At 42.4% G+C, this 23,658-nt stretch overlaps 2 protein-coding genes across 4 annotated transcripts; one reads left to right on the forward strand and one right to left on the reverse strand.

Moving 5' to 3' along the window:
- Nucleotides 1–1,171: 1,171 nt before the first annotated feature.
- LOC121710034 (G-protein coupled receptor 12) lies at nucleotides 1,172–4,468 on the reverse strand. The gene is made up of 2 exons (XM_042093862.1): nucleotides 3,921–4,468; nucleotides 1,172–3,316 (listed from the first exon to the last, which is right to left on the reverse strand). Exon 2 carries the CDS (start codon nucleotides 3,312–3,314, stop codon nucleotides 2,319–2,321), a length of 996 nt encoding a protein of 331 aa, XP_041949796.1. The 5' UTR covers nucleotides 3,315–3,316; nucleotides 3,921–4,468; the 3' UTR covers nucleotides 1,172–2,318.
- Nucleotides 4,469–15,564: 11,096 nt separating this feature from the next.
- si:ch73-362m14.2 (Nance-Horan syndrome protein) lies at nucleotides 15,565–23,225 on the forward strand. Of its 3 annotated transcripts, XM_042093660.1 has the most exons (5): nucleotides 15,565–15,843; nucleotides 18,932–20,968; nucleotides 21,062–21,203; nucleotides 21,337–21,346; nucleotides 21,450–21,633. In XM_042093660.1, the coding sequence occupies exons 2-5, from the start codon at nucleotides 19,081–19,083 to the stop codon at nucleotides 21,501–21,503; spliced, it is 2,094 nt and encodes a 697-aa protein (XP_041949594.1). In that variant the 5' UTR covers nucleotides 15,565–15,843; nucleotides 18,932–19,080; the 3' UTR covers nucleotides 21,504–21,633. The 3 variants fall into 3 exon arrangements, with proteins under 3 accessions (XP_041949594.1, XP_041949592.1, XP_041949593.1); XM_042093658.1 differs by lacking the exon at nucleotides 21,337–21,346 and having other exon boundaries at nucleotides 15,567–15,843; nucleotides 21,450–23,225; XM_042093659.1 differs by lacking the exons at nucleotides 15,565–15,843; nucleotides 21,337–21,346 and adding an exon at nucleotides 15,862–16,144 and having other exon boundaries at nucleotides 21,450–23,225.
- Nucleotides 23,226–23,658: the final 433 nt, after the last annotated feature.

Consider the following 23,658-nt stretch of genomic DNA (forward strand, 5'->3'; position numbering starts at 1 on the left):
AAAAAAAGTATTTTCAAGAATACCCTAAAATCCTGATTTAGTTTAGTAAATATGTTTGCCACGAGAGTGAATTTTAGATGTTGCCCCGAGTGTGTAGTTCTTCATGATGCAAATGAGATGTGTATCTCATCCTTCTACAGTATATGTACACAAATAAGGAGCCACACATTGACCCTGCAATCTAGTTTTCTTTTTATGTAAACATCATTCAGTACATACACTTTGAGCTCAATGCAGTGAGACACATTGAAGTTCCTTGGTTAAATATCAAGTGAAATACAAAGAAAGGTGACACATCCATGATATTTTTAAGCCTTTCTAGATGTTGCACTGATGTTGCACTGAATGGTTTGCATCCTTTTGATACCTAATTGGTTGGTTTGCTAACAAGTCCCCCAATAGAGTACCTGCCATGTAGAAGTTTAAGCAGATGATGATGTTAAGAGTTGCTAGGTTGGCACAAGTTATGGCAACACTTCACTTGAAACTGTCACATAACCTGTCAAGGGCATGGCTGGATATTAATGACAAAACAGTGACAGAATAGAGCATATCAGCAGACACATCCTTGTTAGGCGATGTAGTAGTGTATAGACAATCTGACAAGTCAAGCTCATTAAGACATGTATGCAATGATGCACCATTACAAAGCGAACAATGGAGCTTTAAGTCATAGCTAGTTAGGCATACGAGTACCTAAAAAATAAAAAATACAAAATCTTCAAGTATATCAGATTCACTGCCAAAAAATGTTTTTGACACGAGAAAACTGCACATCTTCTTCATTGAAACAGTTGCTCTAAACATCAAAGTACATTATTGACAAAGATTACATTTATCTTTTCAAGATTAGTATACCAGTTACACACAGGCTCCACAGTATATTATTGCCAGTGACAGTAGATAAGGCAAAACAAAACATTCCGTTTGGTTTTGTGTTGGACCAGGTATTGACATTTTATATTCTTACCATGTGGCCATTGGTTCTGTGCATAAGTGTCATTCAGTTATCCATAAAAATATAAAGACAGTATAAAACTATGCTACAAATAGGTACAAACAACCAAAATTATATTTTAGAAATCATAGCTCTGTTGAGGTCATCCTCAAAGAAACTTCCTTATAAGATAGTGCTATTGTACGTTTTTACAAATACAAGTAATCTAAATTGAATATCCATCAGTTTTTTTTAAAATCCATCAGTTCAAAATAGGCTCAAGAAAACATTTTGCAATGCATCTTGCAATACAGGGCAAAACTGGGCGATGATGATTCAATGATTGCCAGGCCTGCCTAACATGTACTGTTAAAAGGCCAATATGTGATAGTTTTTATACTCCTAAATTTAGATGTAACTTAGTTGAATATACAGAAAAAATGCACACGTTATCTTTGCCAGTGTTTGTGTGAAGCACTGCAACTGTTCCACCAGAGAATGGTATGATCGCCAATAATTGTGCAAAACTTGTAAAAAATGCATTTGGTGACACTGCCTGACTATGTTTTAAGCTGTTTTAGTCGGCTGCGAATGAGCTGTTTCCCCCTTAACTATGAATTATTGATCAGGACTGCTGCATCTGGCATTTCCTTGATAGTTTCTCACCAGCTATCCTCAGTGTGAGGGGAATACTCAGCATCCAACACAGGCCTTGAGTGGTAACTGTATGCAATCCGCTGTCCATGGTACTTAAAGATTTCTTAGGCTAGGTCTTAGTTCACCACTAATAGTCTGAGGTTGTGATTTATCTAAAGATATGATCAAGATAGTGCTTATTATTCATATTTTTTTTTTACTTCTACTTTTCCCATGAAAAGGCCATTTTATCCTACAATATCTTTATCCACTCATAGCTGTGTGGAGAGACACACACAATCATCTTTTGAATTATCGCCTATATAATACACCTATATAATAAAATCACCATCATCTGTGGAAGATAGTCTTAAATATCTATGTGTGATGAGAGAAGCAAGTTGATGTGCAGCTCCATTCACAGTGATATGTGTACTGACCACCAACTACACCAACAATGGGGGTCTACATTACATTCTTCACAAACCTTGGGCTCCGAGAAGACAGCGCACATTAAAATCAAGTAATATTTCCTAAGTAAACTCCCAGTTCCTGTATGGTGCACAATGGAAAGTATGCAAATGTACAAAACTAAAAGGTGACTCTGATACATAAATACATTAAATATTAACCATAAAACGCAGTTGGAATCATAACCAGACCTATGCATTCTCGTTTCCAGTTACAATACATGGATCATTGAAGGGTGTGTGTGTGTGTGTGTGTTTTAGAACAGGTTAGATATCTACACATCACTTGGTGTCCTTGGGCGCATGGTGAAACTATGGGGCAGGCATCCACAACAGGCGAGTCTCAAAGACCGTTGGATGTCTGGGTTTCTGAATGCGTATATAATAGGGTTGATGAAGGAGTGGCAAATGGCAGGGAGCGCGGTGAGATACGCGTACATGGCAGGATACCTGCTGTCTGCCACCAGGGAGTACATGGCGAAAGGGACCCAACAGAGTGCAAACGTCCCGAGGATGATGGAGAGAGTGGATACCCCTTTGGTGGTGGAGGACGCGTGAGAGGTAGTCATAAAGTGCTGCACCGCTATTTGTTGTGCGTGCCGGAACGCGATCTTACAGATCTGCAGGTACAGTTGCAGGATGAGCGCGAAGACGAGAAGGAAAGACACCGCCAACGCGGCGGCGTTGTTTTTGTTGATGGGCCGGCAGATGCTGCAATTCGCCTCATCATCCAGGCAGTTCCATCCAAAGATCGGCAGCGAACCCAGAGCGGCGCTAGTCAGCCAGATGAGAATCAGCGTGACGTAGGTGAAAGTCACTGTGCGCTCCGTGTGATAGGTGAGCGCGTTGTAGAGCGACAGATACCGGTCCACGGTGATGGCCAAGATGTTGAGCACGGAGGCAGAGAACGCGGTGATGAGCAGTCCGGCGGACAGAAGCGTCACCAGCCCCGTGTCCAGCATGTAGGTGACTACGAAATTCAGGATGAGCCCCAAGCCCGCGAGCATGTCTGCGAATGCCAGACTACCGATGAGCACGAACATAGGCGCTCGCAGCGTGGGTGTGTAAACTATTAAGGCGATCACTACCGCATTCTCGAAGGACACCAGCGTCCCTGCCACACACACGACAACGTCCCAGGGGTTGACAGCGACCGGCCGCAGCTCCGTCGTGAGGGTGGGAGAGTCGTTCCTACTCTCTTCAACAGTGAAGATCAATGAAGAGGTGTTGTAGAGTTGGTTACTCATTGTTGCGGCATGAGAGTGAATCATTGCTGTGAAAGGTGGAGGGGGTAGAGAGGGAGGGAGGGACAAGTAGGTGGAGGACATATATATTAGACGAAGTCTGCAAGAGCTTTTAGCTTAACGTCTGACTGATTTGTAGACTCATATATTTACCCTGATCACGTTTAATGGAGAGATTCCAGAAAGAGACATCAACTACAGCTACACACGCTCTCGTTCAGTAAACGAGCGAATGAGGGAAATTTGGAAACAGCCGCTGAAAGTCTTAAGAAATGCTCATACCACCGGCAAAGTAAGCCCTGACACATTTAATAGGTGGATTGCACAACCAAAAATAGCGAATCAGGGACGTCAACGTTCAGGGTTCACTGGGTCTGACAGCATTCTATTGTTGGAATCGATTTCCATTTTTAGCCCACCATCAGGCACAAGCAGAGACCTGTGGGATTTATGTCACTGATCGTCCTATGCACTTTAATTCTCTCCAATCACAATAATAATAATAATAATAATAATAACATATTATTATTATTTAGGTATCTTAGATCTATTTCCAAAATGATATGATAAGCTATTTTTACGCTGGTAAATTAGAGCAGCACACCCAAGAAGATATGAAAGCTTGCCACCAACCAGAGCTGCCGCGCGAGCCTCCATGTCACTCCCATCAAGTGGCGAAATGACGGTCTTTCAAAGAAACCCCTGTGCATTCCGTGACAACCTCTTGGAAGGAAGATGGAGTCGCAGAGAAAGGGAGAGAAAAAGAGAGAGAGGCACGCTCACAGAGGCGGAACGAAACGAATCTCCGCCACCTTATCCCTTCAAAGCACGTCTTTGCCCGTTGTTGTATTAACTGATATTAATGTTGTTTTCATCTCTTTCTCACGGGAGGAGCGCACAGCCTTGGGCTGTCGCTATGCTGAGGATATTGGTAGTCTATAGTCTGTGTCTCTTGGTTGTGCCTACCCTATTGGTCCTGAGGTTGCATCTCACAATTGACGTCAAATGTTCTCCTCATTCTTGAGCGGCCAGATAATTCACAGCCTGTGATCTTCGACATGTCCTGAAAGATATAGAGGCTAATACTGACGACTGAGCCTAGCAATATCGATCAGTCAAAAATAGAGTGCATACAGCTAATAGAAATGCCTAATCGACTCAAATTAGAGCTAGAATGTAGACAGGTAGCCTAATGTGTGACCAAAGATTTTGTTGTTGAGGTGCCTTCACTGTCGTTGATGTCACATACTATTTTCCACAACACTTAAGACGTGGTTGGAATGTTTCCAGCAAGAGACTTCCAGCAAGAAACATTCAGAGTAATTGATCACTGATATTGATGACTTGGTGATTTCACCTGATCTCTCAATTGTAAAAAATGTATTGTATTGCCTTTAGATACTGATCTCTTAACTTGCAAAACCCATGTATTTGTAGGCTACTTTAAATGTAAGTCTAGTCCCAGACAAAAACATGCACTTTGACCTTTTCTGTTGGGCCAAAGATTAGTCTCCACCTCATCACGGGGAGTAGGTTGATGTCCAAAAGATCTGGAGAAAACAGAAGAGCTCTATCTAAAACAAATCCTTATCAGGGAACATGGATGTGAAATGAATCTGATCTGAATGAATACCAGTATCATCTCTCCTTTTGTCTGATAATCAAATTGTTTTGACTGAAATGTTCCTTAAACATTTTAATCAGTGAGTAAGGCAGTAGACTCAATCAGTGAGGCACTGAGTAGGTCCCTACTTTATCACAGACCATGCCAGCAATGCCCATACCACATGTCTCAGTATTTTCTATTCACGTTGTGCTCTATGCTTGAAAAGTGCTATATAAATAAATGTTAAATAACATTATTAAATAATATTATTATATGAAATAATAAAAAAAATAAACAATTAAATATCATTATTATTTATGATTTAAATTATTATTATTTCACAATGCTTATGATGTAACTGAAAACAGAAGCTAACCCATAAACGTAATCCTTTAATATAATGTAAAAAGCCTGTATATGGTTGCTATTTTTGTTCTGTGCAAATACTAGATAGTGTGTTTGCATGATGTGTTGAAGTCTGCATGATGTTATGTGTTTGTGTTTTGTCTTTTTGAGTCAGAATGACAAACAGGATCTGTTGTCCTGAAACATCACAGGAGAACTGTGGAAATAAATACTACATTTTGAATTTGCATGAAGCCATAAAACATTTGTATAATGAAAGCTCATGTGCTGTTTGTGTGGAAACTCAGACACTCAATTCAGCCCCCTAGAACTGAACTTTTCTTGGCATGAGCAATGGGAAGTAATGAGTTCATATGGGAAGTAACTAGTTGGGGTTAAGATGGGAAGTACAAATACTTAAATACTTTACTTAGCAGTTTTTTTAGGTAGCCTATCTGTACTTTACTGGAGTATTTATTTTTCTAACAACTTTTTACTTTACTCCCCTACATTTTCACAGAAGTATCTTTTTACTTCTTACATTTTCAGAAGTCTCTTCAATTCATGTTACTTTTGTGCATTTGGGGCGAGTTATCAATTATTTTTATTTGAGGTCATTGTGTGCTTTCCCAATATCAAGACTGATTTCCAGAGGTGGAAAGTAACGAAATACATTTACTCACATTACTGTATTGAGTAGTTTTTCTGTGTATTTTGTATTTTTTAAGTAGTTTATAAAATCGGTATTTTAAATTTTACTTGATTACTTTTTGAGTGAAGTATTGTACTTCGCTACATCAAAAATCCCATCCGTTACTTGAGTAAAAAAAAAAAAGTTAAGACTAACTGAAACAGAGCTGGATCACGAGATGCATCAGATTAGCCTAACCTATGAAAGTGTATTTTCCGCTATTCCAATGGGTTGTCTCAGTTTGTTTTATCACCAATGATTATTATTATTATTGGAGATATTCAAGCAAACACCATGGGATTTCGTGTTTTGACGTTTGTGCTCACCTTTCTTTGGAAAGAAGTTTATTAGCAGTTGTTTGCCCTCATTTTGATGTCTCTCTTTTTCCTGTTTTGGCTTTTGTTTTTAGTAACTTGACTTGGCTTTCTTGGAGAAAGACATTGCACCAGCAGCACAACAATTAGCGGTCCACTACTAGCGACGCTCAACTAAATAAACAAAAGATAGACTACCTTAATCGTGCAGGCGGACTAAACCATTTAGCTCTTTAGCAAGGGAGAGTGAGAGTGACCTTAGACAGTTTTCACTATGTTTTGTATACAAAATCCAATCAGTCAAACTTTACATTTCGTCTGACATTCATTTTTACATTTAATTTGGAAGTTAAAATATTCAGTTAAAATAAATATATGGTGGAAATAAGTATTGAACGCTTAATTTTTTTCCAGTAATTAGCCTAAACTTCCAGTGAGTCTATTTGAAATTTTCACCACACATATATTAACACACATATAAAAAATCCAAGCATAAAGAGTTTTGTGTATTAAAGTGAAATGACACAGGAAAAAAGTAGCCTATTGAACGTGCCTACTGAAATTTCTTCAATACTTTGTGGAAGCCTTTGTTTGTAAAGACAGCTTCAAGACATTTCCTGTATGACAAAACCTATTAGTCGCAGTATTAGGTGTGATTTTGGTCCATTGTTCTAAACAGATTCCAGGGGTCCCTCTTGTGAATCCTAATCTTTAGTTCCAGATTACTTCCAGAACTGTTTAATTGAATTGAATTGAATTGGCTGCCTTCAAGTCTTTCTGGAGCCTTCTCCGAGTGGTCCTTGGCTCTTAGAATTGACTATCCTTCTGACTCCCTGGTCAGAAATATTGCAAGGAGATCCTGTGCCCTGTGCCGGTTGATGATGCAGTGATGTTTCTTCCACTTGGAGATAATGGCTCCCATGCTGCTTACTGGAAGATTCTGACGTTTTGAAATGCATCTGTAACCAGTTTCATTGATATGTTTTGCAACAATAAGGTTGCAAAGGTCTTGGGAGAGCTTTTTGCTTTTATCCATCATGAAATGTTTCTTGTGTGACACCTTGGTAATGAAAAACCTTTTTTATAGCCCATCAATATACTAACCAAGCTTATATTAATTTGCACAGATAGAAAGGATAACTACTCTCTAACTACTTCCAGCTCGTTCCTTCCCTTTCCTTGCCTTAGTGCTTTTTCTTAGCGTGTAGCATGTGTCCCTGTGTTATTCCACTTCATTACACATGACTGATGAAAGTGTTGTGCCCCCTGTATTCCACTTTTCAAGGGCCCTTTCCTCCATTGCCCTATACTTCCCACTTTCCCCCCCCAGTTCGACGCCCTTTAATCTGCTGAACCTTCTGCTCGTTTCCAAATATAAAAAAAACTCTCTGCAACTCAACATTGGCCTACCTGCCTCAGCTGCTTGTGAGGGGCTTTTCAGTTGTGCTGGATGACTGTTCACTGCAAAGCGACCCAAGGATGAGTGCAACTAACTTTGAAAATCAACTACTGCTCAAACTTAAAGGAGAACTCCGGTGATTTTTCACATAGATCTCCATTTCTCAACATCCTTATCAGGCAAGTACCTCCACTCGGCGGCCATATTGCAACACTTTTTGGGCACTTATCGTGCATCTATTTCGGCAGAAATGCGTGTGGGTAAGGCTTCACGACACCAATCTTGCTCCAGCAGCGAGATCACAACAGATGATTGGCACGATGTCTTCACAGCACACCATATGATTGGCTCAATGTATTTTACAACACACCACATGATTGGCTCAATGTATTCACATGTCAACGTTTTGCCGCGGAAGGGTTGTGATATGTGTAGACAACTGGCATATTGGCGTTACAAACTAACCCCATGCATTACTATGGAGGATTTTTTGAGTGCTGTATCTCCTCATTAGAAAGTCTCTGGTAAAACTGGTTGTTCTGGTATCCCCCCCCCCCAAAAAAAGTAACTAAGTAACTTTTACTTTAAAGTACATTTTAAATGAACTACTTTTTACTTTTACTTGAGTACATTTTCAGATCGGTATTTTAACTTGTACTTGAGTAATATTTCATCAAGGTATTGGTACTTTTACTTGAGTACAATATTTTCATACTTTTTCCACCTCTGCTGATTTCAACCTAAATCTATGGGACAATAGAGATGCAAAAAGGGGATTAACTTTGCAACTGTGCCACACCAAAACAATGGTTACATGATAATGAAAACATTTGCTGAATGCAATGCTTTATTACAATATGTACAGACATCAAAACATCATATTCTTTGTTTGCATTTCCTTCTTAAAAAAATGTTGAATAAAAATATTCTGCCTTTTTCCTACTAGGCCTATTCTGCCAGTGAGCTTACCTCAAACAGAATGCTTGTTTCTCTGCAAGTACATACCTGTGGTAGTAGGCAACAAGCTTGCTTGAGTTTTTTGTGATATGCCATAGGGACAATGAAATAGTTGTTAAGGAGTTACAGGAATATACCATTGGAATATACCATTGTAGGTTACAGTCCGCTTCTTTTAACAGAAACAACTAGTAAAATAGTCCTTCAAAAAGGCTCGGATACTTTTTACTTTTATACTTTAAGTACATCTCAGTGTCTGTACTTTGTTAGTTTTACTCGAGTAAAGAAGCTGAATCACTACTCATACTTTTGCTAGAGTCTTTTTTTTCTGTACTTCTGCTTGAGTATGGAAATTGTGTACTTTTACCATCTCTGCGTGAAACCAATAATAAGTTGTGTTATCTTAACTTATCCTTAATTTATCACACACATGATTCTAAAGCGAGCTGTGCTGAGTGTCTCCTTTTTGCACTCATTTTGAGCCAGAACATGCCAGCCACAACAGTGCTAACACATCAAATCCCAATTATGATATACACATGAAACACGTAAATGTTCAAGTATGTTACACATGGCACTGTTAAAGCCTATAAATAGCACACAGGCACGTTTGACAGTTTTTTAAGTGATTGACTGACTCGTGTCTATGTGTCTGTTCAAAGTTCACTTTTTCGTAACACTGCATAACAGCACAGAGAGAGAGTGACCAGTCATGACGTAAAAAGGACAGAAGAAACTGTAGGATGCATATAGCCCCCACAACACACACACACACACAGAAACACAAAGAGACACACACAGACACAGACATGCACACAAACACAGACAGACACACACACACACAACACATAGCCTACACACACACACACACACACACACACACACACACACACATTCACAACCCTCCCCTGTCGGGACCTCATATTTGCCTATATTTGCCTATTGGGGGGGGGGTTCTTTATTGTGTCTCCGATGTCCGATGTGTGAAACACGCTTTATTAGATTAGATTAGATTCAACTTTATTGTCATTGTGCAGAGTACAAGTACAGAGACAACAAAATGCAGTTTGTGTCTAACCAGAAGTGCAAAAAAGCAGAAAAGTGCAATGTGATATACAAAAGTAGGTGGTGCATAGACAGGACAAAAGATATAGTGCAGTGTAGACAGTAGTTTTCAAAAGGTGTATAAATTAAATATAAGTATGTGCAGTGTATTAACAGTAACCTTATAAGAGCAAAATAAATATGACTATGTAATATGAACAACATGTACAGATATGTGCAATGTAGTGGCAGTACCATTATATTAGTAGTAAAAACAATATAAATATATGCAGTGTATCAACAGAATATATTACAGAAAAACTGAATAAATATGGATATTTAGAATGAACCATATAAACAGATATGTACAGTATGTACAGCTATGCGCAGTGTGGTAACAGTACCATTGTACTGGGGGATGTCTGCCTCCTTGTTGTCCCTGTCAAGGCTGCCATGGTCGTGGACACCTCAACAGGCACAGGCAAAGAGGGGGCTTAGTTCGTTGGATGCCACCGGGATGCAGAGCTAGAGTTTAGTAGGCTGACAGCCGCAGGAAAGAAGCTTCCTCTGAACCTGCTGGTTCGGGTGCAGAGAGACCTGTAACGCCTCCCGGAGGGGAGTGTGGTGAACAGTCTGTGGCTGAGGTGAGAACAGTCTTTGATGATGCTGCACGCCTTTTGAAAGCATCGCTTGCTCTGGATCATGGGCGGATTATGAACTTTCGGGCCCCTGGGCCCAGATGTATTAAGGGCCCCCCACAGATTTCACAACCCTCTGCAGTGCTTCCTGGTCATGGGCAGAGCAGTTGCCATACCAAACTGTGACACAGTTGGTGAGGATGCTCGCAATGGTGCAGCGGTAGAAGTTCATCAGGATCTGAGGAGACAGATGGACCTTCTTTAGTCTCCTCAGAAAGAAGAGACGCTGGTGAGCCTATGAAGCCTTATGTTTCATGTTAGTATTATCCCATTACTATCCCATTTGAGAGGGGCTAGATATACAACACCTGTTCACCATCAAAGATTTATTTACAAACTTGTGTGCATATAAAAGTATTGTGCAAAATAAACAAAAATGTACAAAGTCAACAAGATGTCTATAAAGACAGTTTGCAGAGTTGGCAAGTGTGCAAGCTGTCATTGAGTAGACAATTTCAGGGTTAAGTGCCATCCAGAATGGTGGCACAAATCTATTTAGGTGTCTATTTAGGAGTAATCTCCATTATGCAATTAAGAAATTAATCCATTAGGTAATTTATTAGGGTATGCAATGCAATGGCTGCAGTGCACTGTTGGTGGGGAAAAGCAGCAAGGTCAAATGTACTGCAAAAAAGGTTGCAATTATGTTTCTCTTTGAGATCTCCTGAGATGGACACTGCAAATTAGGGTTTAACTTTCTTTTTCATTTTAAATTTTAGAGTGTACAGAAAATAAATGATTACATATTCTGTGTTAAAATGACAGCTTCAAATCTCATAATCATATCATAATCATAATATAGCAGTTCCGTTTGAGTTTATTTTTATACTGGCCACCAGAGGGCACGCTTGCACCCGTTTAAAAATGTAAATGAATGTATTACCATCCATATTCTGGGGGTGTCACTGCAGTTTGTACTGCTACCTCACAGCAAGGACAATTAGTCACTGGCTTGACTGTTATATTTCTTTTATGAATCTGAAAGCAAGAAGAGGATACAATGCCTTCAAATCTTTAAAATGGCTAATGTTAGTGAAGGTCTGGATTGTGCACCACACAGCTACAGCTGTGGCCTTGGTCAGCCTCAGGTCTCAACTCCAAATGCGTGCATCCCCCAAATACCCAGCACTGGGGACACACATTTGTCACAAAACTATTTTGCTACAAAAATAACAAAATAAAATACAAAATACCAATGTGAAAAATGTATTTAATTAAAATACAAGTATTTAGTAATTTGAAAAATACAAAAATACCCACACATTAATTATGGTATACCAACTTTTTAAAATAAACAGGGCATATTATTGAAAATGTATCCCCAAGACACAAGAAATACTATTTTCTGATTGGCTGGCAGAGGGCTAGTAATTCTGTACATTGGGGCTGAAGTAGATCTGGTAAAAAATGTAATCAGCATCCCATGTCAATGTAAACGATGATTGAACTGACAAGAAGCAGACTTTGCAACAGGAATCAACTGTAACATAGCAAACTACCCACCATTATTTCCGTAAGCCTTTTTTTAAACTGAACTGCATTTCCATTTTTGTGCTATAAATGCATGCCTATTGCCTACATGACTGGCAAAATGGGGGGCAAACAGAATAACATCCTGTAAGGTGTCCCGATATACAGAATTAATTAACTTGATGGAGAAAACTCTTTTCGCATCGGGAAGGTCTTTGCATCCGTTTCCTCCATTATTTCTGCATACCTCGGCGGATGTTGTCCCTTCATGTCCTCATGTCAAATCAATTAAGTGGTTTTAATACTGTACTGTAGTGGGGATGAACATCAGCTATTAGGCACTCAATGTCATGGGGTCAAAGGTCATCATATGGGATCCATGTCCTAATGTTCTCCCCAAGTATCTTATCTGTATCATTTTTAAATTGTAGTCATCAAGGAACACCATGGGCGCAGCAGCACAATGCCAATCTCTAGGTATGATGAAGGGTATGTGATGATGATTTTAATTCCAAAGGCCAAGGGAACTTTATCAGGATGCATAGTATCCTGGATCCATGAAATAACTGGCCTTTAAAAATAAAAATCTGCCTGCCTCTATGGGAATTTAACATAGGGGTGCCAATACTTATGACCCCTGTATTTTAAGGAAGAACATTTATTTATTTATGATACATTATTCATTCTAAAAGAAAATTGGTGTCATTAAAGGTTGGATATTTCTTCATGTTTTTACTTAAGGCATTAAGATCAATTTCTAAAAGATGATTTTATGTTCCTCTTTTTATTAGTCAACTTTAGCATAGGTGCCAATAATTCTGGAGGGTACTGTAACATGGTAGCCTGGCGGGCCATCCTATATCATTGACATGTACAGGCTGAGCAAATTCATTTGCTGCCGCTAGGGTGCGTCTAGATTTCTAGGCTAGTAACATGGTGTTCTCGTGTAAAATAAGGGGGTCGACATAACAAATGCTGCAATAAAAATAAAAACATACGGAGCACACGGAACAGGCTTTTGGTGTATACTTTTATAGGCCTGCAACATAAGTTGTAAATGGAATGTTGAAATAAATAACAAGTTCCTGATGCCGTAAATTATCATACTCACTTGCAGTTCTTTCTAAAGAAGAAAAAGTGACTTACGGTTATGTAATATTCTGATTGTGCTGTGAGTCTCTGAGATACAGTTGTGGTAGAACTGCAGGGGGCAGAGGTACAATGTGTTTATTATGCAGCAGCTCAGTGCACACTTTATTCATATAACCCTAAGCGTTCACAGCCAGGCTGCTACAACCACCGTGGTTCCCACACTTTGCTCAGCCTACATACAGTATACTAGAACTGTATGTTGAACGGTGGCTGGATTTCATGTCCTTGTTTTTTTTTTTCTTTCTTTCTTTTTTTCCCCCTCATCTGAAACATGTTGGGTGTTGGTACCAAATTTTAAGTACTTCTGTTTTTCCGTTGATTAATCCGATGCAGTCAGGCAGGAGCGGCACCTCAAACTGCATGGAGGAGCTCTCTGCTCTTTAGTTGCCATGAAGCTTATGACCTCACACCTTGCTGTCAACTTGTATCTTTTCTGTGTAATCAATTTCTTTCTCTTAACTTTACATCTGGTTTCCTGTTACTGGTGTCAAACCCCTCTACTTCCCCTATGCTAAGGGAGGAGCTGGTATTTGTGGGTTTTTTGGTTGAGCGGTGTTACAGAGTCACCTACAAGGGAGGTGTAGTGGTGTGTGACAAAATAGAGTGTGTGTGTGTGTGTGTGTGTGTGTGTGTGTGTGTGTGTGTGTGTGTGTGTGTGTGTGTGTGTGTGTGTGTGTGTGTGTGTGTGCATGCACGTGCGTGCGTGCGTGCGTGTGTGTGTGTGTGTGTGTGTGTGTGTGTGTGTGTGTGTGTGTACAGTATGTAAGGGGGTCCAGTTCACCCATTGGGACCTGAGCAGAGGACACACAAAGCAGTCTCACCCCACAGCATCCCTGGCACCAGAGAGAAGGACCCAGGGAATCCAGGCTGCTGCAGGCAGGTAAACGGACGCCTACGCTGCGCTCTCTGAAATGCCTTCCTCAAATGACTCCACCACAGAAGAGGAGCTGTGAATAATTGATGAGGCTAGTAATTCACGTCTATGATATCCAAAAAAAGCCCAGACAACAGAGCAGTATGTTTATGTAAAACAGGATAATAATCAATATTATTATAAACAATGGTACCCTTGCCAGAAAACAGCATCAGATGAAACGCTATATTCATTGTAATTGCAGATGTTTAGCTTTTAGCTTTCATTAGAACGGACCTTATATCCAAACAGAGCTTTTATTCCACTCGCATTCTAGGCTTCATATTAATCCAGAACAGAACACGCGTTTCAAATCCGCACAAATATAGCCTCAAAGGACCTGTGCTAGCAGCTCTGGTCAAGACGCAATTTACATAAAACGAGTCCTTCTGGCTGTCCTCCATAACTAATATGAAGTAGCCCGTATGAGCCAAATCTTCAGCATTCACTGTCAAGGGTCTCTGGTTAGTGAGAGCAGAGAAATCCATCTGAACACTCAGGTTCTAATGCTGTGAGCAAAGTTATATATACATGAGATAGGTTAGTTGCATAACTGGATTATCTAATATCCAATAATGCATTTTGTGTTGTGTTGAGTGTTCTGGTCAGGTGTTTTTCCCCCTCTATTTCACACACTAGCAGAACATCTTGCTCAATATAACAGGGTGGGTCTGTTTATTTCGATCTCTCTTGCTCTTTTCTCACACCATGTGTTCTTATCTCTCTTTCTCTCATCTCGCTCTCTCTCTGTCTGAGCACAGTGGTCAACATTATAACACACACATGTGCATACACCAGTCTTGTAGCACGCAGCTGTTGTTGTGGCTGAGTAGCAGTTTCATAAACATTTCAGATGTCGCTGAGTTGTGACTATCAGGGGTGACCCAGAATGCACTCCGGTATCAGATCCTCAATTTCTCACACTGTAATAGCAAACACGCCCTGTATGTACGAGAAGTGTGTGTGTGTGTGTGTGTGTGTATGTGGGTGGATATTCAGTACGTATGTGTGTAGGTGCACAACATGTGACACAAGCACTGAATAGATGTAATTACTTTGACTGAGGGTGTGTTAGGTTATAGCTGTGTATATTTATATTTAGAAACAATGCACATAATGTATGGCCAGGGATTTCAGGTGGACAAAAGCACAGCACCACAAAGTGCTATGTCCAATTACCATTGATGTATATGTATAAAAACAGATCTCTTTTCTCACTATAGATTACATCTATTTTCATCCACATATTCATACATTACTGAAATAGCCATGACAATTTAACTCCCTGTGTAATTTGTTTTGATTCGACTGTTTTCTTTGATTCACTGTTTCCCTCAGTCGAGAGTGATTATTATGAACAATTTGGATCCAGTACCTGAGATTTAATTATACAGCATTGTTTTAGTGCACCCACTGCTAATGTCTGCACTGTGCTGTCTGCTGGTGGGGATTGAGGCAGTTACCTCAGGCTCATAAATACTGAACATGCATGTTCTTCCTGGTGATCACAGCACCACTGTCTTCTCTATTCTCCCAGAGGATCAGGCTTATGTAATCTACTCTCTTCCTCGCTCTCTCTATCTCTCTCTTACTCCCTCCCTCCCTCCCTCCTTCCTTCTCTCTCTCTTTCTTTTTTCTTTCTTTACATCTTACTCCACATCTCTCTCTCTCACCCTCTCCATTTCTCAGCATCCAGCGAACTTGAACTCGGAGAGGAAGCGAACAGCCCACTTCCTATCGTCATGGTAACAGCATATGAATGTGCTGGGCTAGAGCAAGGGGCTGTGTGAGTGAGTGAGAGATAGAGAACAGGAGAGAGGGAGAAAGAGAGAAAGAGAGAGAGAGTGAGAGAGGGAGGGAGAGGGAGAGAGTGCAGAGCTGAGCATGTTTGTGTGTGTGTGAGAGAGTGTGTCCGTGAGAGAACTGCATCAGAAGGCACATTTTGAGTCTCCGTGGCCAGCAGCAAGGTAGGGTCGACAGGGGGGCTCGCTGGTGTGTCGAGAAACACAGCCATTGGTGTTTGCTGTCGTTCGATTTGTCCTTGTTGTTACTCGATGGCTCGTCTCTTTGAACCCTGTCAGATATGCCTCTGATGCCTCTCTGCATCAAATCTCTGTTTTCGGTCCCCGCTTGGCACTTGAGTTGGACTCAGAGATTTTTTTTTCCTGTTGCATTTTCCCTCTTTTCACATCCAGTGGATTTGCATCTGTGTGCTCTGCGCTTGTTTATTCTCGCTGTCGGTTCTCGTGTTCGTGTGTTGATTTTCAGGTTTGTTTCCAAATGATGTCATTGTTTTCATGATGTCATCTAGATATGTTTCTTCGGTGTCCCTTAACTTTAAATGCCATGTTAACTCGTCAGCTGCGATGCTGCCATGAAATTGCTTTCAGAAATGTGTAGGCAAATAGCTTAGCCACAGGTGATTTGGATTTCATTAGGATGAATATATGCTTATGCCTGGATGTAATAAAGTGGCTGATCTGCCATTGCTGTTCTGCCACTGCTTTAAGTTGATCTATTTATTTGGGAAGGGGAGGGGGGTCGTTTGCCGCTATTCTATTTATGCAGATATTTTTTAATCTCTGCTCAATCTTCAGAAGTACCTTACTCATAAATACCTGGTATGCTGATAATATGCATGAATTGTGAGGTAGTCTATTCTGGGAAGCCTCTCAAATGATGTGGGTAGGCAAGGCAGGAAACATTTTAAGCAGGTGCATATATTATTCCTCCATTTAGAAAAGTGTGCGTGTGTGTGTGTGTGTGTGTGTATGTGTGTGTGTGTGTGTGTGTGTGTGTGTGTGTGTGTGTGTGCGTGTGTGTGTGTGTGTATGTGTGTGTGTGTGTGTGTGTGTGTGTGTGTGTGTGTGTGTGTGTGTGTGTGTATGTATGTGTGTGTGTGTGTGTGTGTGTGTGCGTGTGTGTGTGTGTGTGTGTGTGTGTGTGTGTGTGTGTGTGTGTGTGTGGCTGTCTCTCTGTGCGCTTATATGTGTGCAGATCTCCATCTCAAGTAAGAGCTCTGAATTAAGTGTTATCCCCGTCCATCCTCTGGCTGCCTCCATAGTGTGTGTGTCCCCTCAGGGATCTCTTCGGAGTGAAACACTCCTAAAGCTGACCCACCCCTCTCTCTCAGTTCTCACTACTCCCAATTCCTCCCGGGGGACTTCACTTGCTTTTGATTGGGGGTCCAGTGAGATGTGTGATTTTTCTTTCTTTCTGAGTTTAGTTGAAACTCCCACTGTCTGCTTCAGTGGTCTGTGAAGTTGCCTTGTGCTTTGGGCTTCTCAGTGTTTGTTTTAAACTCTTAAAGCCGCTCGCTGTCTCTCGGCAGAGGAACGCTGCTAAAACACACAGATGTTCATATGGGTTTGCTGTCACATTCTCAAACTGAATGTAGAATAATAGTCAGATCAAGCTGGCAATTTATTTATACTCTGGCAGGCTTATGGTGGAAGTGCTGAATTGTTTGTTCTTGTACGCTGTGCTCAAGACATCTTGTCACTTTATTCAGATGGTATTTAAAAAGTTGAAAAAATGCTGAATGTAATATCTTTACAAATGATTGTCACTTACGTCTGGAAACCATCTTACCTCATCATACTTATATTTTTTTACATATGTCCATGTGTGTTACATATACCGGTATGTGTCTGTATGTGTGTGTGTGTGTGTCTGTGTGTGTGTCTTTTTGTGAGCACATGTGGATGTTTGCATTTCTGTTGACTGGAACAAAAAAGCGACACATGAACACTGAACCAAAAGAGGAAATGACTGGGCATTGTGTGGTTCGAGGGAGGGGAAGAGGGCAAGGAGTTCACCAGAGAGTGAGTTCAGGAAATGTACAATATAAGCAGTTCTGAGATAATGAATACCAAAAAAAAATGGATTAGATTTGATAATAACCATAGTAAAAAAAGAACTAAATAAGAAGGAATATAGAAATATTCTACTCTTTAATATGTGCTGTACATCGTCCTCATTGGCCAATCTTTAAACATATTTCACTTTGGAGACACATGTCCTGTAACCACAGATGGTTAATCAACTGTTCTGAGGATATTTGCTGTAACTCAACCAACTTTAGTTATTTTACACAGCATGCATAGTTATCTACAATGGGCCATAAGTTATGTAATACCATTTGATACTGAATAGTAAAAGTAAGAGCAGACCAAAATAGGTTTTGCTGGCACAACTTGATTGCAGTTAGCAGATGGAGTTGGATTCCCACACTTGCCATATTGCCACATGTGTGATATTTTGACATCCTTTCCATCCTGTACGTTTTAGTTTCCTAACCTCTGGCCGAGTACAATTTCTTCCTGTACCTCGAATTGGCATTTCACCTTTCCTTTATGCAATATCCTTCTTCTTTTGTTTCAACATTTCCTCACTAAATATGGCTTGCGGGACTCTGAATTCTCAAGATTCCTCCCTATCTCTCTCTCCCTCTCTCTCTCTGGATGCACAGGTAACTGTTACCATAGTGAACACCCACTCATATGTCAGACACTCAGAGAGGGGCGGACATGCTCTCTCATTTGTTGCCTGCAATTCAGCCAACTGTGGCAGTTACGCACGCTGCATTGCTGTACTGATAACAACATTGACCGATTTGAAAAGCTACAGTCACATGTTGTGCTGCATCACCTCCCACCTCCAGGTCTAAATTTGTACATGCCTGCAGTCTGTTCTCAATGGCAACACAAATACACATTAAATATGGATTTATTGTATGCTACCACATGTCAACCCTGACATGCTCCAACTAACAACACATGTTTGGATGATATTAGTAAAATATGTAAAAACAGAAGTATCCATAATTAATAATGAAGAATAAAGTCTTCTGCAGGTAAACTGCTCATGTGGTTAAGTACAGAGGGATAACCCTAACATTTCAGGCCTCTCACCTCTCTGTGCAGACATCATATGCAAGGTCTTTTCAGGCTTTCATCTGTTGTGTGAGACAGCCATCAAAATATTGTCATGTTTGCAGCGAGAGTGTCTGTGTGAACTGCCACTCATTTCTCTCTCTCATTTTCTTGATCTCAGATACCCTTCAAGTGAGAGCCGGATGAAGATTACACACTCAGAGATGGAACAGACAGACACAGGCTCCCACTAAGAGGCTCGTCTGTCAGGTACTCGTCTTTATTCCCTTTGGCTTGGTGGACACACCTAACGCGTTCCAGAGCCTGTCCATGGACCACACTGGCCTGTTCTGTGCGACTGCGACCCAGTCCTGGAATGGACCCAAAGGCTCAACATTCTCCCCTGACTGGAAAGACTCGCTGACCTTCCTGACGCCCGACGTCATCAAGCCTCCACTGCCAGCCAACCAGCCCATGATGGCAGGTCTCCATCACCCGCACGGAGTGTTCGTCTCGGCCTCTGGGCCCAGAGTGGGGCCCATGGATCAGAACCAAGTTGCCGCCATCATGATCGAGCAGAGCTACGCCACAGTGCAGAAGGATCGGCGAGGCCGACCACTCAGTGCCATTGACCCCCACAGGCGTTCCCAGTCGCTGTGTGCGGCCGCCGCCGCTGTGGCTGCTCCTGATACCGACCTGGTGACCTTGCGGCGCAGGTGTGAGAGCTATGCCATGGCGTACCCAAGCAGCAGCTCGGACGACAGCGGCAGCGACAGCGCCTCCACTAGGAAGGGCGAACTCCTGCTGCCGGACGCCGTCCCCCGGCCCCGGGCCCGCAGTATAATCCTGCGGAAGCCCAAGCAGAGGCCGGCGCCACCGTTGCGCACCGTCTCCCTGGGCAAGACTGGCGAACGCCGCTGCCAAAGCCTTTACATCCCCCGGGACCTGCACAGCACCCTGCTGCCCGACCTCATCCCCATAGGCACCAAGCTGGAGGATGGCGAGCAGAGCCCCCTGCCTGTGGACAGTGTTGCTGTCGCTAAGCTGAAGACCTCGGTGTCTGTGTCTGCGTCGTCTATGCACTCGAGACCTCTGAACGAGCTGAGGTCCAGTGAGCCGTGCAAGTCCCAGCCGAGCTCTGTTCCGCCGCCGCCGCCACCGGGTGTTACTGCTAGCGAGACGGCCAAGACCCCGAGCAGCTCGGACTCCCTCACCTCCCCAACCTCCTCCTCCCGTTCGTCCCCTTCGCAACCGCCCGCCACATCCCCCTCCAAGCCTACCGGCTCCACATCGCCTTCCAGCGGCTACTCCAGCCAGTGTGAGACGCCCACCAGCTCTGTGCGGACGGCGGCCATCTTCGGTCCTTCCCCGATGGGCTGCCGGATGCGGCCTAAGCCTGCGGGCCAAAAGTCCAGGGCCAGCAGGGTGAGGCTGTCCCTGCAGCTGCCCGAGACGACAGCCCCGCCCGCCGTGGACGAGTCCGCTGACCCAGTCAAGCCTAGCCGGCGGTACTCTGACTCCTCGGCCACAGTCAAGACCAAGCAACGGTGCCTGAGCATGCTGCTACCAGTGGTGACCCAGGAGGACCTCATGAACGTGCGCCTGCGCTCCGTCTCCAGCTCCGACAACGAGGGCGGCCGCTATGAGGGCTTCGCTGAGGCCATCGCCGAGGAGGCGGAGAGAGACACCCCGACTCCTTCCATCGAGAGCCCCAAGAACAAGCCGCCAGTTGCGCCCAAACCTGCAGTGTCCACATGGCAGCCGGTCGTGACAGCTCAAAAGGACCAGCCAGAGACCCGGGAGCCCCAACAACACAACGGCCCAGAGAGGCGACGTGCTCCAATCCCCAAACCCAAGAGGTCTTCCCTCTCGCTGTCAGGCAGCGGCAGTGGGGAGCACCACACCCAGCCGAACCTCGGCAGGTCGCTCTCCTCCAGCGTCTCGGAAACACAACTCCCAAGCAACACCTTCCTGAGACAAAACACAGACTCATATTTATGTGATCCTAATGACAAGCGCAGAATGGGGCCACCCCAAGTTGCCAAGAAACCTGAGGTGCTCATACTGCCCAACGGCCACGGTGTCTGTAACAAGGATGGGATGACCGGCCACATACCAGCACATGCCACTCAGGACCAGAGACTGGTTAATGGTGGAAACATTGCAATGCAACATTATATGTCTACAGGACACAGGCATGGCAAATACAATACCATGGGTAAGGCACAGCGTGCAGAGTACACACTGTCTGTCGTTGACAGCTCTAGTCTAAGGTGTTGATGATTAATGAAACACCCCCTTTGCATACTAGGGAGAAACCCATCAAGTGAGAGATATCAGCACGGAGTTTCAGACCCACGCATGATGCAGGGGTTTGAAGAGGGGCAAGATGAGGTGTTTGCCAGTAAGACAACATCTCGTACAACTGAGGACCTGTTCACCATCATCCACAGGTGAGCTTTAACTTTTCACAAACAAAAGAAACTGAAACAAAAATGAAAAAGACAGAAAATCTTGAAATATCACAAATGTCCAAGAATTATCAATAATTTTCCCCATGTGATGCTTTTGTATTTGCATACTTAGCAGTTTTCAGGTATTTATATTGCAACGCCAGTCCTTAAAATATTGCAATACCAAAACAGCGCTGTCTTAGCAAGTCAAGCTAATGCCTCGTCACAATCCTTTCACACTCGCAGGTCAAAGAGGAAGCTCCTGGGGCGCAAGGACTCCTTCGAGGGCCGTCCGAGTGATATGGGCATGCTGACCATGGGGGGCACCCCTCGGGCCTCCTCCCAGAACGACAGCTTCATGGCCCTGCTGCGGAGGACCCGGAGTGCCAAGGCGGCCCCCGGTGGACGGATCTCCGCCACAGAGCTCCTGAAGAGCTCCAAGCCCACCACCGCCGGCGGTCAGCCCTACGACGCCACGCGGCCATGAAGGGACCACACACCTCTAAAACGTCTCAGCCCCACTTTATATTAAGTGTGCCTATCAGAGTGATCTTACATGAATAAATAATAGCACTGTGCACTTTTCCTGTAAGTATATATAATTACATGTTGTTATCCCAAACCCAAAATATCACCCTCCTTATCCACAGTTCAGCGTGTAATTGCATGTATTTATATGGAAAGCACATAAAACTCATTAGTTAAAAAATATGTACATAGAACCTACGTACACTTCATCTAAAGTGGGGCATTTTTCTTCCATTTGTTTTTGTTTGGCTTGTTTGTTTTGTCTGGTAATTTCTTATTGTGTTTTAACTATGTGAATTAACAACAAAGTTATGTGTCATGATGTTGCACATTTTCAAGTGTATGAAAAACGCCATAAAACATAACAGAACACAACTTCAAGGCCGAAACAATGCCATAGTACAAAAAATATAGTGTTTTTGTTGTTGTGGTTGCTGTTGTTGTGTGCCTTGCCTGAGAGTTGCTCACCTGTGTATGCCAAGGATCTTTGCTTCGGAGTGAATGGCCTGTAAATAGCTTCTATCTACTACTGCACTGTGGCTCAGTAATTTGATTCACCAAAGGGGAAATGTATCAGCACTTTACATTAACCTTCCATTAAAGATACAGCCCGCCATTCTGGAAAAAGAGTGTTGATATTTGCCAGCCAATGACATCCTAGCCTTTCCCCCAGTGCTCCTGAGGCACTGTGTCGGTTGGAACAGTTAAAAGCAGCAGGACTGTGCTTGTATGAACACCAGTGGTTGGGATCGACAGCCTGTGAGACAAAAAAATAAAGTTGTGTGTGATGAATTAGAATTGCGGACTGCACCTTTAATTAACATTAATTCAATGCAGGAGTTAGAACTTATTAAGTATTAACACCATCGATAATTACCCAGTTTGTTGGTTTCTGCTGATGTTTGAGGTTTGTTCATGATAGCCAATAAGCTGAACAACGTAATTCATTTTATATTTTCAATGTTTCATTAATTAAGACTTTGAATATGACGTCTAATTTATGTCCTAAATTACCGGTGATCATACATTTCAGCTTTTAATGTTAGCCTACATACAATTAACTGGTTCTAATGTTCATGGTTTATTTAACAGCCAATTATGCATTAACTAATATAAGTTAAAGGAATGTTAATGTAGAGTGTTACCAGCAATGCTTTCCCCCAACCACGTATGTGTCAACACCCACTCAAATAAAGCTGGGGTAGAGAGAATGATGTTGTATAAGACTGGAGTAAACTGGAAGACCAACCTGAACTGCTACTTGCTATTTAAATCTATCTCTGTACATGACAATCAAAACAGAGCTCCTAGGGCTAGAAAGACCCGAAACTTTGATGTGATTTGATGAGAATGGGGTTGGGGGAGATGGGGGGTGGTGAAATGCTTTTATGAAAAATGTGAATAGAAATATTCTACAGATCTATCTTTAAGATAATCATATAATGTGCAATTTGAGTGAAATTCAGTGCTCTGATCAAAGTAATTAAAAACATTTATTCACCCATACACTCTGCTGCCATTATTAGAGGTCCAAGATTGATTTATTGATTTATTTATTTTTTCTTTTTCGCACGGCCAAATTTCCGTCAAGGATTCCCGGGACACTGAAAGACCGGGGGACACGGAACTTGGTGGGCATGTACCCCCACATGGGTAGGATGGAACCATCGTTTTTCGTTTTCATCTGTAGCCCCCCCCCCCCCCCCCCCTCCCCCCTGCGGGGAGGGCAGACACAGTTTTCTGTGAATATCTCAAGAACCGTAGGGTTTAGGAGGACCACCTTTTTTTTTGTATGTTGATCTTAAGGGGCCATGTCAACCCATTCCATAACCTCATTTCATGTATAGCACCACCTAGTTAAAAACACAAAAGTAAAAATGAGGTGTTGTAATCGCAGGTATCTGTGACCTAACATGGTCAAAACTGC

This window comes from Alosa sapidissima, chromosome 5 (genome assembly GCF_018492685.1).
Source record: "Alosa sapidissima isolate fAloSap1 chromosome 5, fAloSap1.pri, whole genome shotgun sequence".
NCBI classification, from domain to species: domain Eukaryota; kingdom Metazoa; phylum Chordata; class Actinopteri; order Clupeiformes; family Clupeidae; genus Alosa; species Alosa sapidissima.